Genomic DNA, 12,419 nt, shown 5'->3' on the forward strand with positions numbered 1-12,419 from the left:
AAAAAAACCCAGAACACACACAAAAACCACAATAAATAAATTTAAAAAATCCCCAGAACACCAAAAACCCCCAGAAAGCCAAAAAGGCAAAACCACGAAACAAACAAGAAAACCCAAAACACACACAGAGAAAAACCTCCAAAATGAATAAAAAAAACTCCTAAAAAAAAACCTAAAAAAACCCCAAACATAAAAAAAACCCAAGAAAACCAAGAAAAATAAAAAAGTAAAGAAAAAAATAAATAAAAAATAAAGAGAAAGAAAAAAAACCCTCAAAAGGAAAAAAAACCCAAAGAAACAAAAACAAACAAAAAAACCTAAACCAAGAAAACCAAGGAAAATAAAAAATAAGGAAAAAATTAAAGGGAAAGAAAAAAAGACAAAAAAAACCCCACAAGCAAACAAACAAACAGAAAATAACAAACCAAGAAAACCAAGGAAAATAAAAAAATAAAGAAAAAAATAAAGAGAAAGAAAAAAAACCCACGAAAGACAAAAAAAAAATCCCAAAGAAACAAAAACAACCAAAGAAAAAACCAAACCAAGAAAACCAAGAAAAATAAAAAATAAGGAAAAAATAAAGGAAAAAAAAAATAAAGGGAAAGAAAAAAAAATAAAAGGAAAGAAAAAAATTAAAGAAAAAAAAAACCCACGAAAGATAAAAAAATAAACCCTGCTAAGGTTTACTCCGCAGACTCCAGATCCCACTCCAGGCCACATTTTAGGCGGTGTGATATGTCTGCTCCATCCCCATCCTTCCCTGAGTGTCTGGAATCCCAAAAATAACCCGGGAGCCGCACGCAGCAGCGCCCCAGCCGGGCCGGGAGCGGCGGGCGGGACCCGGGCGCGCTCCCGCAGCCCCGGCAGCCTCAGCATGCTCGGCCCAGAGCAGCAAGGTAAGGAAAAGCTTCCCGGAGCTGATGGAAAAAGAGGAGAGAAGCGAGAGAGAATTTTTATGGGGTTGTTTACGGCTCTGTTTGTGCTGAGTAATTGGGGGGGTGCACGCTGGTGTTGCCGGGATGAAGAGAATTCCATGATTTGAGGATTATGTAATAGGGATGAGGGAAGGGAATGCACCCAAAAGCGCTCGGTAGGGCAGGAGAGGAGAGGAGCCGGGATTTGGGAATGTGCACTTGGGAATGGAGAGCTGGATAAAGCCGGGCTGTGTGATAAAGAGGATCGCGGAGATCTCTTCTTGCACCCCAAAACTGCGGCTCGAGCTCTCGGGGCTGCCCGGGAGCTCCTGCGTGAAAAGAAAAGGGATTTTGGGGTTTTAAGGAATAAGCGTGGCTCGTCCCCGCTGCAGGAGGGGGATTGGTGGAGATGGAAGCGCACAGGCGCTGCCATCCAATGCTGATCCCAGCCTTTCCCTGCCAATCCAGCGGGAAGCTGACCTTCAACCCTCCCCTCTCTGCTATGCCGAGGCGATCGCAGGGCTGCATTCCCTTTAAAAATCCTATTTGGGGCCAAAGCCCGGCTCGAATCCGGAGGTAAATGCGGATATCGCCCTGCCCCGGGCGGCTGCTCCGGGAGGGGACGGCGCTGCCGGGGCTCCCCACGGCTCCAGGTAGGTGTTGATCCATCCCCAGGGCTGGAAAACAGCCCGGAATTCCCGCCCGGCTGCTGAATTTGTGCCTGTCATTATCGTGGTTTTGTTTTGGATACTGCCAGGGACAGGAGGAGGAGGAGGAGGAGGAAGGAGGAGAGGGAGAAAGAGGAGGAGGAGGAGGAGGAGGGTGAGGAATGTTTTGGGCAAACCCTCAGGTCTGCAAACTCCCGACTTTATTCTCGCTCCGCAGCTGGACCAGGGCCTCCATCTTCTGCTATCCCTCCACCCGTGGATTTCTCTTAGTCATAGCCCCGAGGAAAGGGGAAAAAAAAATCCAAATAAATCCCATGAAAGCAGCGCTGGGAGCGATTCCCGCGGCACAGGCGGCGTGACGGCAACACCGCTGCCTCTAAATTTAGCCAGCCGTGCCAAAACCGCCTGGTTCGCATCCCGGGATCGCTCCCGGCCCAGGGATGCAGCATTTTGGAGAGGCTGCAGCCCTTAAGGAGGCACCGGGGGTGTCCTTGAGCCGGGTTCTTGCCGGCAGAGCGAGCGCCGATGTTGAATTGCTGAGCAAACTAATCCCAGCCGCAGCCTAATCCCGGGGCAGGTTTCGGGCAGGATTTGCTGCGATCCCTCCTGCTCTGCTGGGAAAAGATGAGTGGGAAAGGGAGATGATGGATGGGAGAGGTTGGTGGGCAAGAGGGGACCCGCAGGGGTTTGGGGTGGGAGTTGGGGTGGTTGGGGTTGTGTTTTAGCGGTTGGAATTGCCCTTGGTGAGGGATTTAGGATTGTCAGCACAAGAAGGATGTGGCAAAGGATGCAACTCATCCATAGCAAACATCTGGCTTCAAAGCAGGAGCTGCTCCTCTCCCAGAATCCCAAAATCATCCAGGTGGGAAAAGCCCTCTGAGATCTTTGGATCCAACCATTAACCCATCTCTGCTGGAGCTCCAGGGATGTGGGGATGCTCCCGAGATCAGGAGATGCTGGAAAGCACTAGAGCTGCCCACAAGATCCCAGATTTTTGGGAATGCGGCCTGGAAATTCCAGAATTCTGTGGATGGAGCAGGCAGAGATGCTGTAATTCCCATAAAAATTGGATTATAGATGTTCCTTCAGGGGTGCAGAAAGCAGCCGTGGGAAACTCTCCAATTAAAACGCCATAAATAAGAGTTCATTATTTATATGAAATTATCAATAATTAATGGTTCCCACTAATAATTCTATGATGTTAATTATTTACAAGAGGTTTAGTATTTTTTTACAATTTAAAATATTTTTGTACTAACCTAGAAACAGCATTTTATGAGCTCTTACAGCCCCAAAAGTGGATGAGGCCCTGTTTGATGGACACAAACAACATATGGGTTTCTTTCTCTTGAATAACTCCTTGTCTTCAGCAGCCAGAAATAATAAGGTTGGGAATTGTATCATTTGGATCCCTGAATTAAGGCTGGGAAAGGGAGAGATGGAGGATTTGGGGGTGCAGGGTAAAAGCAGACAGGGACACTGTGAACAGGGGCAGGATTTGCTCCAAATCCTCTGAAATGGGATTTTTGCCACGCAGGAAAATTTGAATTTATTCCCTTCCCCAGGTCATGATTGGAAGCAAAAAAGGAATTATTCTAAAAAGCATTTGAATTCCTTTCCCAAGTAAGAATTTTCACAGAAAACTTTGCAGGAAGAGGCCAGCAGAGGTTTCTCTGTGAAGGGTGGGATGCACCAGGCTCTCCCTCCCATTCCCTCCTGGAGTTCCTTTCCCACCCTGCCAGCTTTGGGAAGGTTTTTAACCCCCTCAGAGCACAGGTGAATGATTTCAGAGCTGAGGCAGCACCCTGGGGCTCCGTGTCCGCAGGGTTTTCCATGGATTGGTGTCCTGAGGGCTTCCCAGGAGCTGTTCCCAGCTGGGTGGCCCTGAGGAAGCCACAGGACACGGAGCTGCAGGGGGGGTTTGGTTCCTGTCCTGGTGGAAATGACACCGGGAGAAGGTGAGGGACAATCCCAGCCTGATCCCTGCCCAGCTTCACGGGCGTGGGATGGCCCCAGGGATGTCCCCAAGGATGGCCCCAAGGATATTCCCAAAGATGTCCCCAAGGATGTCCCCAAAGATGTCCCCAAAGATGTCCTCAAAGATGTCCCCAGGGATGTCCCCAAAGATGTCCCCAAGGATGTCCCCAAGGATGTCCCCAGGGATGTCCTCAAAGATGTCCCCAGGGATGTTCCCAAAAATGTTCCCAAAAATGTTCTCAAAGATGTCCCCAAGGATGTCCCCAAAGATGTCCCCAGGGATGTCCCCAAGGATGTCCCCAAAGATGTCCCCAGGGATGTCCCCAAAGATATCCTCAAAGATGTCCCCAAGGATGTCCCCAGGGATGTCCCCAAGCTGCTGGCTCCTGCACTGCTGGATTTTCATCCAAAGCCATGGAATTCTGGAATGGTTTGGGTTGGAAGGGCCTAAAGCCCATCCAGTGCCAGCCCTGCCATGGGAAGTGACCCTTCCTCTACCCCAGGCTGCTCCAGCCCTGCCTTGGGCACCTCCGGGGATCCAGGGGCAGCCCCAGCTGCTCTGGGCACCCTGTGCCAGTCAAAATCCACTCCCACACCAAGCTGGGTGTCTGTCCCTTGAGCAATATCCCAAAGCTCAGAGCAGCACTTGGATTAAAACTGGGATCTGGGACAGTCTGTGGAATCTGTTGGAGGAACCCTCTGGAAACGTTGATTGTTTCTAAAGCTGAACCCAAACTGCCTCAGGCAGGGCTGATGCAGGACCCATAAATCACCATAAGCTGAGGAAAACACAATTTTAAAGTATTTTATATCAGCCAGAGTAACAAAGCTTTAATAATATCGTTTTTCCTGTAAATTTTAGGTAAAAACCTAAATTCTGGCAGAAGGTAGAACCACATTAACGGGGTTGTGTTGTTTCTGGCCAACTTTCCTGAGCTACCAGACCCTTCTGTATCTCCCTGCCCTAAAAATCCACCCAGGATATCCAGGAACACATCATTCCCCCTCACCCCATCCATCCTGGAGTGAGGGGATGGCAGTGGGTGGCACAATTTCCCTCTGTTTTAATGGAAAATCTGATTTTCCTGAGGGGTCCTTGTTCAGAGCTACCTGAGGGTCACAACCTGCCCATTTCCATGGATTTCTCTGCTGCTGGACCTGACCCTGAGCTCAGCAGCTGCAGCTGATGCAAGCCCACGATGACACTTGGTTGTATAATTTTTCCTCCCTGTTTTCCCCACCAGCCATTTTCCAGTGCAGACAACACCCAATGCCCAGATTTTCCTCAGGATTTAACCACTTACAGTGAATGGGAAATGATGAATAAACAGCAGTCAGGCCACAAAATATCTGATTTTCACCAAAATACCTGATGGTGAATGGCTGTGCAGCCTCTGATTTTTCCAACATTTTGCAGGCTGGGGACTTCCTGAGCCAGCATTTCCTATTTAATGGCCTCTTATAGATCCACTTCCCATCCCTTTCTCCTCTTTCTTTGTGAACCATGGACATTTTTAGCAGCTCCAGCAGCCCTTGGCAGGCGGCTCTGCAGCTCAGCCTTGCTGAGGAGCCAGGCAAACCCTTGAATACTCCAAAACCGAGTCCTGGGCTGGGATGAGTAAATCGTGGATCATCCCTGACAGCTTTTTAACAAGACTGAAAGGCAAGAAATAAAAGATGTGCTGAGCCAGCAGTGTGGTTAATGGGTGTGCTCTCACAGGGAGGAAAGGATGGGGGAAAAAAACATATTGAGAGTCGAATATTTGTCACATCCTTCGTCATCCTAAGTGTCCATCTCAGAGGGAACACTCCAGCTGCCAGCCAGGCCCTGGGAACTGGGCTGCCTTCCACTGCAGCAAGGGCTCAAGGATTCCTCAGCTGAAGGTTAAATCGAGTTTAACGTTTAAACCCAGCCCAAACCCCTCTGATTTTTCTTTAGAGATGAACCAGACAGTCAGAGCCAGTTTGGAAGTTCCTGCATGTTGAGGGGATTAAGAAGGGCTTGGATCATTTGATGCCCCTCTCTCCAGCAGGATCCCCACAAAAACCACCCCAGTTTTTCCCTGGAACATCACATCCCACACTGGGAATGTGCTTTGCTGCCTGAGGAGGCACCGCTCGCTCGGGGCAGCTCCTCGCTCCAGGCAGGGACACAGCATTCCCTCATCCAGAGGAAGGATCCACACATCCATCCCTGACTCCAAACCCCGCTCCTTTATCCCAGCACGAGTCTGGGAGCTGCTCTGAGATGGAATTGCTGGCTCTGAACCCACATCCCAGGCTGGATTTGCTGCCACATTCCCAGAGCAGCTCCTGGAGCTGCCCAGGAATGAAGGGGAAAGAGAGGGCAGGAAGGGGATCCCCGTCCTGCAGGTCTCTGCTGGGAGCTGGCCCTGCCCTGGGAGATGAACTTGGAGGTTTCTCCAAGCCCAAACCATTCCAGGATTCTGGGATTTGGTGGCTCCACACCTGGGCTCGGTCACACCTCCCCCTTGTGCAGGGGGAGTTCAGCATTCCCAGGGGAGAAACTTGGGAACAAACGCTTGGTATGGGCAGTTTTAAAGGTATTGCTCCAGGTATTAAATTAATTTTCAAGCTCTATTAGCAATTCTAACAACAGTTCCCATTTAATTGTGCTCCTGAGGAACTCCAGGTGCAATATTTCACCTGAGCTGTTGAGCTGATGGGAGGAGAGGCGCAGAAAATGGAATTGCACCTCACGCCAGTTGGGGTTGATTACAGCTACAAAGAGAGACTTTACCCAGGAGAGGCTGCAGCCCAGACAGAGAAAAACAGCCAGAGGTTGGCAAATCAATTTTTCCCAAGGTCAGGAATGGGGAGAGTTTGTATCTCTTGAGGCTTGAGCAACACAAAATCCTCCTTAGCATGTCCTTAACACCTCCCCAGCCCTGGTGGCCCCTGCCAGCCTCACCCCTCAGCCAGGGCACCTCAGATCTGCCCCTGCTCAATAAAGAAATATTTCTGAGGGGTTCATTCCCTCCCTCTTCCTTCTCACTTTTGAAAGTCATCTGCATTTCAAAGTTATCTGGTTTTGGTTGGGTTTTTTTTTGTTGTTGTTACAGCATTTTTTCTGCTGTAGCTCTCCAAAAACCAGAGAAACCACGTGGCCCTGCTTTAGCCCAGCTTAGAGGGAGGAGGGAGGGAGAAGGGAATGTTATTTTAAATGTTCTTTTCAGCTAAACTTCCCACTGGATGGGTGCAGCTTCACCTGAACCCCACAGGATTCCCTAATCCCATCTCCTGGTGTTTGTACAAGCAAGGCTGGGACTCTGGGGTTGTTTCCTGGAGTTGTGGATCACAACTCTGAGGTTGTGATCCCCTGGAGTGGCTGCTCTGTCCCTTTGTGCTTTACAGAACCCCCCTTTTCCAGGCTGGAGCTCCAGCCTGGGGTGGTGATTCCTCTGTGATCCCCCCAAAAGCTCAGACAAGGAAAGGAATTAATTACAGATTCAACAAGGAGGAGCAATTGTATTTTTTTTCCCCACAAAAAAAAGAAACAAGCTGAGGCAGACAGGCCTTGGCTGGCCAGCAGTGAGGGAGTGGCTGCTGGGTTGAGGATTTGGGATTTGCTCCAAACTGAGCCTCTGGAGCTGATTGATGGATGCAGGGTGGACACCACAGTGATGGGTTTTAGGTTCCTCAGCTCAGCCCCTCCAGAGCAGAAGGGTTTGAGCACTCCTGGAAATGTCACAGAGCCTCCTCCTCCTGTTCTGATGTGTTTGGGCTTTACCTGAGCAAGGAAAACAAACGAAATTCACCTCCCACAATTCCCCATTTTTATCCCAGAGCACAGGAATTGTTTTATCCTGGACTGCCTAGGAGAGACAGGTGTGATCCCTAGCAAAGACCATGGAATCCTGGAATGGCTCAGGTTGGAAAGCACCTTCAAAACCATCTTCTTCCAACTCTCTGCCAGGGGCAGGGACACCTCCCACCAGCCCAGGTAGCTCAGAATACACAAAATGGCTCAGAAAATGTGTTCAGTTTTAATTTTATTAACTTGCTGCTTGTTGGTGGCAAGAGGGAGGGGCCCATCCCTGCTGGCCAGTGTTGCAATCCATGAATTGCTCCACCAAAGTATGGAAGGGATAGAAAACACAACCCCAACCTTGAGCTCAAGCTGTTCCTGCTGCTGACAGGGAGCTGCTCATGTCAGCTCAGTTCATTTTTGGTTTGCTGCCTGTAAATCTGATTTTTTTTTTCTTTTTTTTCCTGGGGAAATTCTGGGTCACAGATGTACCTTGCCTGCTCCGTGCCACGAAATCTCAGGGGTTACATAAACAATAGCACATGACAAGGTATGGCTGGAGCAGATGTCTGCTGCCCCGGAGTGCTCGGCAGGAAATTTCAGCCAGGTGCCAGAGATATTTCAAGGCTTGGGTGTTGCTACATAAGTGGTTGGAATGAGAGGATCCCAGAATTATTTGGGTTGGGAGGGAACTCAGAGTTCATCCAGTCCCAGCCCTTGCCATGGCAGGGACACCTTCCCCCATCCCAGGGCTCCCAGCCCTGCCCAGCCTGGCCTTGCTCCTATTGCTTTAGGAGCAAAGCTGAGCTATTTCTCGAGCAGAGAGCTTTCCTTTCTGCAAGAGATCAAAGGCATGCTCACGGCTGTTTGCTGGGCCTTCCTTTCACCTTTAGTTTTCCTTAAATTACAAAAAAATCCACTTAGGAGACTTTAATAGCGCCCATTTCCTTTGGAGCATCCCTCGGTTCCTCTGCTGCGTGCAAAATGAAATTACCACGTGCAAGCCCTGCCTGAAAACCGCATCTGAGCAAAGCACAGCTCATCACTTGCTCAGGGCCACGCTCTGGCTTGGTCCAGACTCTGTTTTCATGGGAACAGCTAAAAATAGATGGGTGACAACAACAGGAACGGCTTTAGCAGTCGGCGGCACAGGCCAGGGCTCGGGATGCTGGTGCCTCACCCCAGCAGGATCCAGCTGCCGGGATCCCCCCGGATCCACACCCGGCGGCCCAGGGATGCTCCTCAGGATTTTGGGGAGCGCTGTGCCCCCCCTGCTCCCGCAGGCTGCGGAAGGCGCTGACCTTGGGAATGATCGCACCTTCCTCTGCAGCGGCACCGAGAGCTCGGTGTCACAAGGAGAGGGAAGGAAAACGGGGAAGGAAAACGGAGCAGGAAAGCGGAGAAGGAAAGCGGCACCTTGGGCTGAGCCCAGCAGCTCCTGGCGGGAGCTTCCGGCGGTGCGGGGGGACGGCCCCGCTCCCGGCCCGCCCTTCCCCTCCCCGAGGGGCGGCCGGAGCGCTCGCCCTGCCCTCCCTCCATCCCTCCGTCCCTCCATCCCTCCCTCCCTCCCTCCCGCGGCGCCGGAGCCGCTCGCCAGCCCGGCTCGCCCATGAGCCTGCTCGGGAATTACCGCAAGAAGCCCGGCGGTGACGGCTATGAATCCTTGCAGCTCGTGGACAGCGGCGCTGAGCGCGGCGGGGCCGGCGCGGGGCCGGCGCGGAGCCCCGGGCGGCAGCAGCAGCAGCAGCAGCCGCAGCCCCGCGGCCACGGCAGCACCATGGACAGCTCAGGTACGGCGGGGCGGGGGCTGGCGACTCACCGGGAGGGCTCGGTGGCCCCGGGGACAACAATAGCGGCCCTTTTGTCCGGGCGCGCCGGGATGGAGAGGGCTCGGTGCCGGCTCCTGCTCGCCCTCCGCGCCGAGAGATAAAGCGTGGAAAGCATGAGGTAAAATGGATGGAGCGCTCTGGGGTCTTTGCTTGAATTCCCACAATTGTCCTGAGTTTTTGGGGGGTTTTTTGTTGTTTTTTTTTTTCCTCCTCCCGCTCCTCCCTTTCCTCTAAAAGGCACTCATCAAAGTGAGTTGGATTAATTCTGATGGATGATGCGCTGCGCGCACCATTTTTTTTTTTAATCAGGGAGTAAGGGACCAGATGGTCTTTATGGCTGGTAATGGGATAGAGAGCTCTTCACCTCGAAAGGTTGGAATTTGCCTGGATAACCAGGAATGGAGAGGGGCTGTGCTCTGAAGGGATCCCTCTGGTTCTGGTTCCTTACCTGTGCCCATCTCCGGGAGCATCCAGAGCCCTTGCAGGGAACTTCTGGAGCCCAGACTGGAGCAGGGAAACACCCTGGGGGTTTGGAGGGAGCAGGCTGGTCTTGCAGCATGGAATCACGGATTCATGGAGCGGTTTGGGTTGGAAAGGACCTTAAATCTCATCCCGTCCCAAACCTCTGCCATGGCAGGGACACCTCCCACTATCCCAGGCTGCTCCAGCCTGGCCTTGGGCGCTCCCAGGGGTCCAGGGGCAGCCCCAGCTGCTCTGGGCACCCTGTGCCAGGGCCTGCCCACCCTCCCAGAGAACAATTCCTTCTGTAAATCTGACCTAAATTTCCCCTCTTTCAGTCTGAACCCTTTTTTCCTTGTCCCATCACTGTAATTCCCAATGAAAACACCTGAGCTGTTCCATGAAAGGCAGGGCTGGACCAGAGGCACCACGAGCACTTCAGATACAGCATTTTGTTTAACCTGGTTAACCTCTTTCTGAGGGAAAAAAACCCCAATGAGACATGGCTGGCCTTGAGCAGGGAGAGCCTTATCCTTGATATTTTTTTTTTTCTCCCCGTTTTCTATGATGCAACAAAAGTCTTAAAATTCTGGAATGGTTTGGGGTGGAGGGACCTTGCAACTCATCCAGTGCCACCCCCTGCCATGGGCAGGGACACCTCCCACCATCCCAGGCTGCTCCCAGCCCTGTCCAGCCTCCCTGAACACTTTCAGTCATATTTTCCTCTTCCCCTTTGCCATCCGAATTTGTTTCTTTTAGGCTGCTGTTTGTTTTCCTACAACTTTTTTTTTATTTTTACTCCCGAACTTCAGAAACGTCTCTGAAATTTGCTGCTCCAACATCTCTGCTGCAATTGCTCATAATCACAGGCTGTGCCAGCAGCTCCTTACTCGCAGTGGGCTGCTGTGTTAGAGTGATTTGGGTTTTTACAGCTGCTGGGATGCTGCAGGCAGGTTGATATCTATCATCAAGGCCGTTATCCAGATGGATTTCCTGCCAGGACAGGGACCAGAGGTGGAGTGGGAGGTGGTGGTGGCACCCAGGTGTGGGCAGGTGCTGGGGCTCCTCTCCAGCCTCACCCTGGGCTAGAATTTGAGTGCAGCTCAATTTGGTTTTCTGGTTTTGCTGAGCAAAAAAAAACCCCAAACAACTCTGCCCATGGACAGCCAGACAATGCCTTTATTTACAGGTTTTCTGCAATATTCAGCCATTTCCACTCTGCAGCTACTCTGATTCTAGCCCAGAGCATTAAATTGTATTAATGGCCTCTACCAGTTTCCAGGATGTTCTTCCCAATCACATGGGCTGGATCAAGGGCTGGCTCTGGGATTTGGGAGCTGATTTTTTAAGGGATCTGTCTCAGCCAGAGTTTTGTTTCAGCTCCCTCTCACTGCCTCGGTTTTACAGGTGCTCTGAACAACACACCTGGCACTTGAGGAGCAAAAAAACTCAGGTCTTAATGTGGCCCTTGCACTCTATTTATAGGATATATATATATATATATTTAGTAACCTCTTTATTTAATAAGGGCTGTTTGCTGGTTGTTCCAAAACAAAATTGAAAAGATTTCTGTGTTGAGTGTGATGTTCCAAACCTGAACTCCACACTTGTATCTCTCTTGTTCATCTGAGCACTTCAGGCTGATAAATTCCTAATTTCTCCCAGCTCACTGCAAAGCCATTTTTCTTTGCCAACTATGAAATTACAACAGCTTAAAGAACCAAATCCACCCCTCAGGTGTGCTTGTGATTCCGAGTGATTTGGTAATTGAAGTTGCTCCTGAATTGGGGGACATGATTTATCTTTCACGCAGGCTGCAGATGGATAATTGGGGACAAGGATTAGGGAGCAGTGTAAGACACAGGCAGGAAAATAAGGTGGTTGGGATTTTGGCTTAATAGGAGCAAGGAAAAAAACCACCACCACCTTTTGTCCATGTTTTGTTGGGTTTTTTGTTTGTTTTTTTAATAGAAAAAAAATATTATAAATATTTCAGGATCCTCCCAGTGATGTCAAAGTTGAAACTCCCAAGGTGGGCAGTGGTTGAGAATAATTCAGTTGGGAAAAAAGATCTGAATTCCTCAGGGAGGAGAAGAGTGGGGAAAAAATCCATCTCAGGGAAAAGAGATGGGTTTTGGTGCTGCTGGGTTTTGGTGGAACAGGGCGATCTCTTCTCTGTGAAATTCAGTGTCAAACCCTGAAGGTGAAATCCGTGAGGTTCCCTGGCAATATCCAAGCTTCCTTCTTTTATTTCCCCCTGATTTTAAATGATGGTTTCCTGTGGGGCAGAGCAGCTGCTGTTTGCTGTGTGAACAGTCTGCATGGACAGCCCAGTGCCACCAGTGCTGGGGGACACGGGGACACTGGTTTGTCTGTCTGGTGGGGTGATTGCTGTGGGGAGCTGGACAATCCTGGAATCATCCAGTCTGGAGAAGTTCTCTCAAATCATCCAGTCCAACCATTCCCAGCACTGCCCCGTGTCCCCAAGTGCCACATCCACAGGGATTTTAAATCCCTCCAGGCACGGGGACTCCACCTCTGTCCTGAGCTGGAAAACCCTTTCTGGGAAGAAATTTTCCACAAATATCCAATCTAAACATCCTCTGGTGTGACTTAGGGCCGTTCCCTCTCCTCCTGTCCCTGTTCCTGGGAGCAGATCCCAAATCCCCCCGGCTGTCCCCTCCTGCCAGGGACTTGTGCAGAGCCAGAAATTCCCCTGAGCCTCCTTTGCTCCAGGCTGAGCTTTCCCAGCTCCCTCAGGGATTCTCCAGCCCCTTCCCAGCTCCCTCAGGGATTCTCCAGC

The 12,419-nt window shown here is 50.7% G+C and overlaps 1 protein-coding gene across 6 annotated transcripts in view; it reads left to right on the plus strand.

Moving 5' to 3' along the window:
• Positions 1 to 806: 806 nt before the first annotated feature.
• Positions 807 to 12,419, plus strand: part of DNAJC6 (DnaJ heat shock protein family (Hsp40) member C6) — a 42,713-nt gene continuing 31,100 nt past the window's right edge. For 2 of the 6 annotated variants that reach the window (XM_015636655.2, XM_033516391.1), the window contains exon 1: positions 8,925 to 9,118. In XM_015636655.2, the coding sequence (XP_015492141.1) occupies positions 8,938 to 9,118 (181 nt within the window). In that variant the 5' untranslated portion in view covers positions 8,925 to 8,937. Of the gene's footprint in view, positions 897 to 1,382; positions 1,568 to 8,924; positions 9,119 to 9,195; positions 9,276 to 12,419 lie in introns of those variants that run through there. The other 4 variants (XM_015636656.2, XM_015636659.3, XM_015636657.2 and 1 more) reach the window with 4 other exon arrangements.

This window comes from Parus major, chromosome 8, assembly GCF_001522545.3.
Source record: "Parus major isolate Abel chromosome 8, Parus_major1.1, whole genome shotgun sequence".
Classification (NCBI taxonomy): domain Eukaryota; kingdom Metazoa; phylum Chordata; class Aves; order Passeriformes; family Paridae; genus Parus; species Parus major.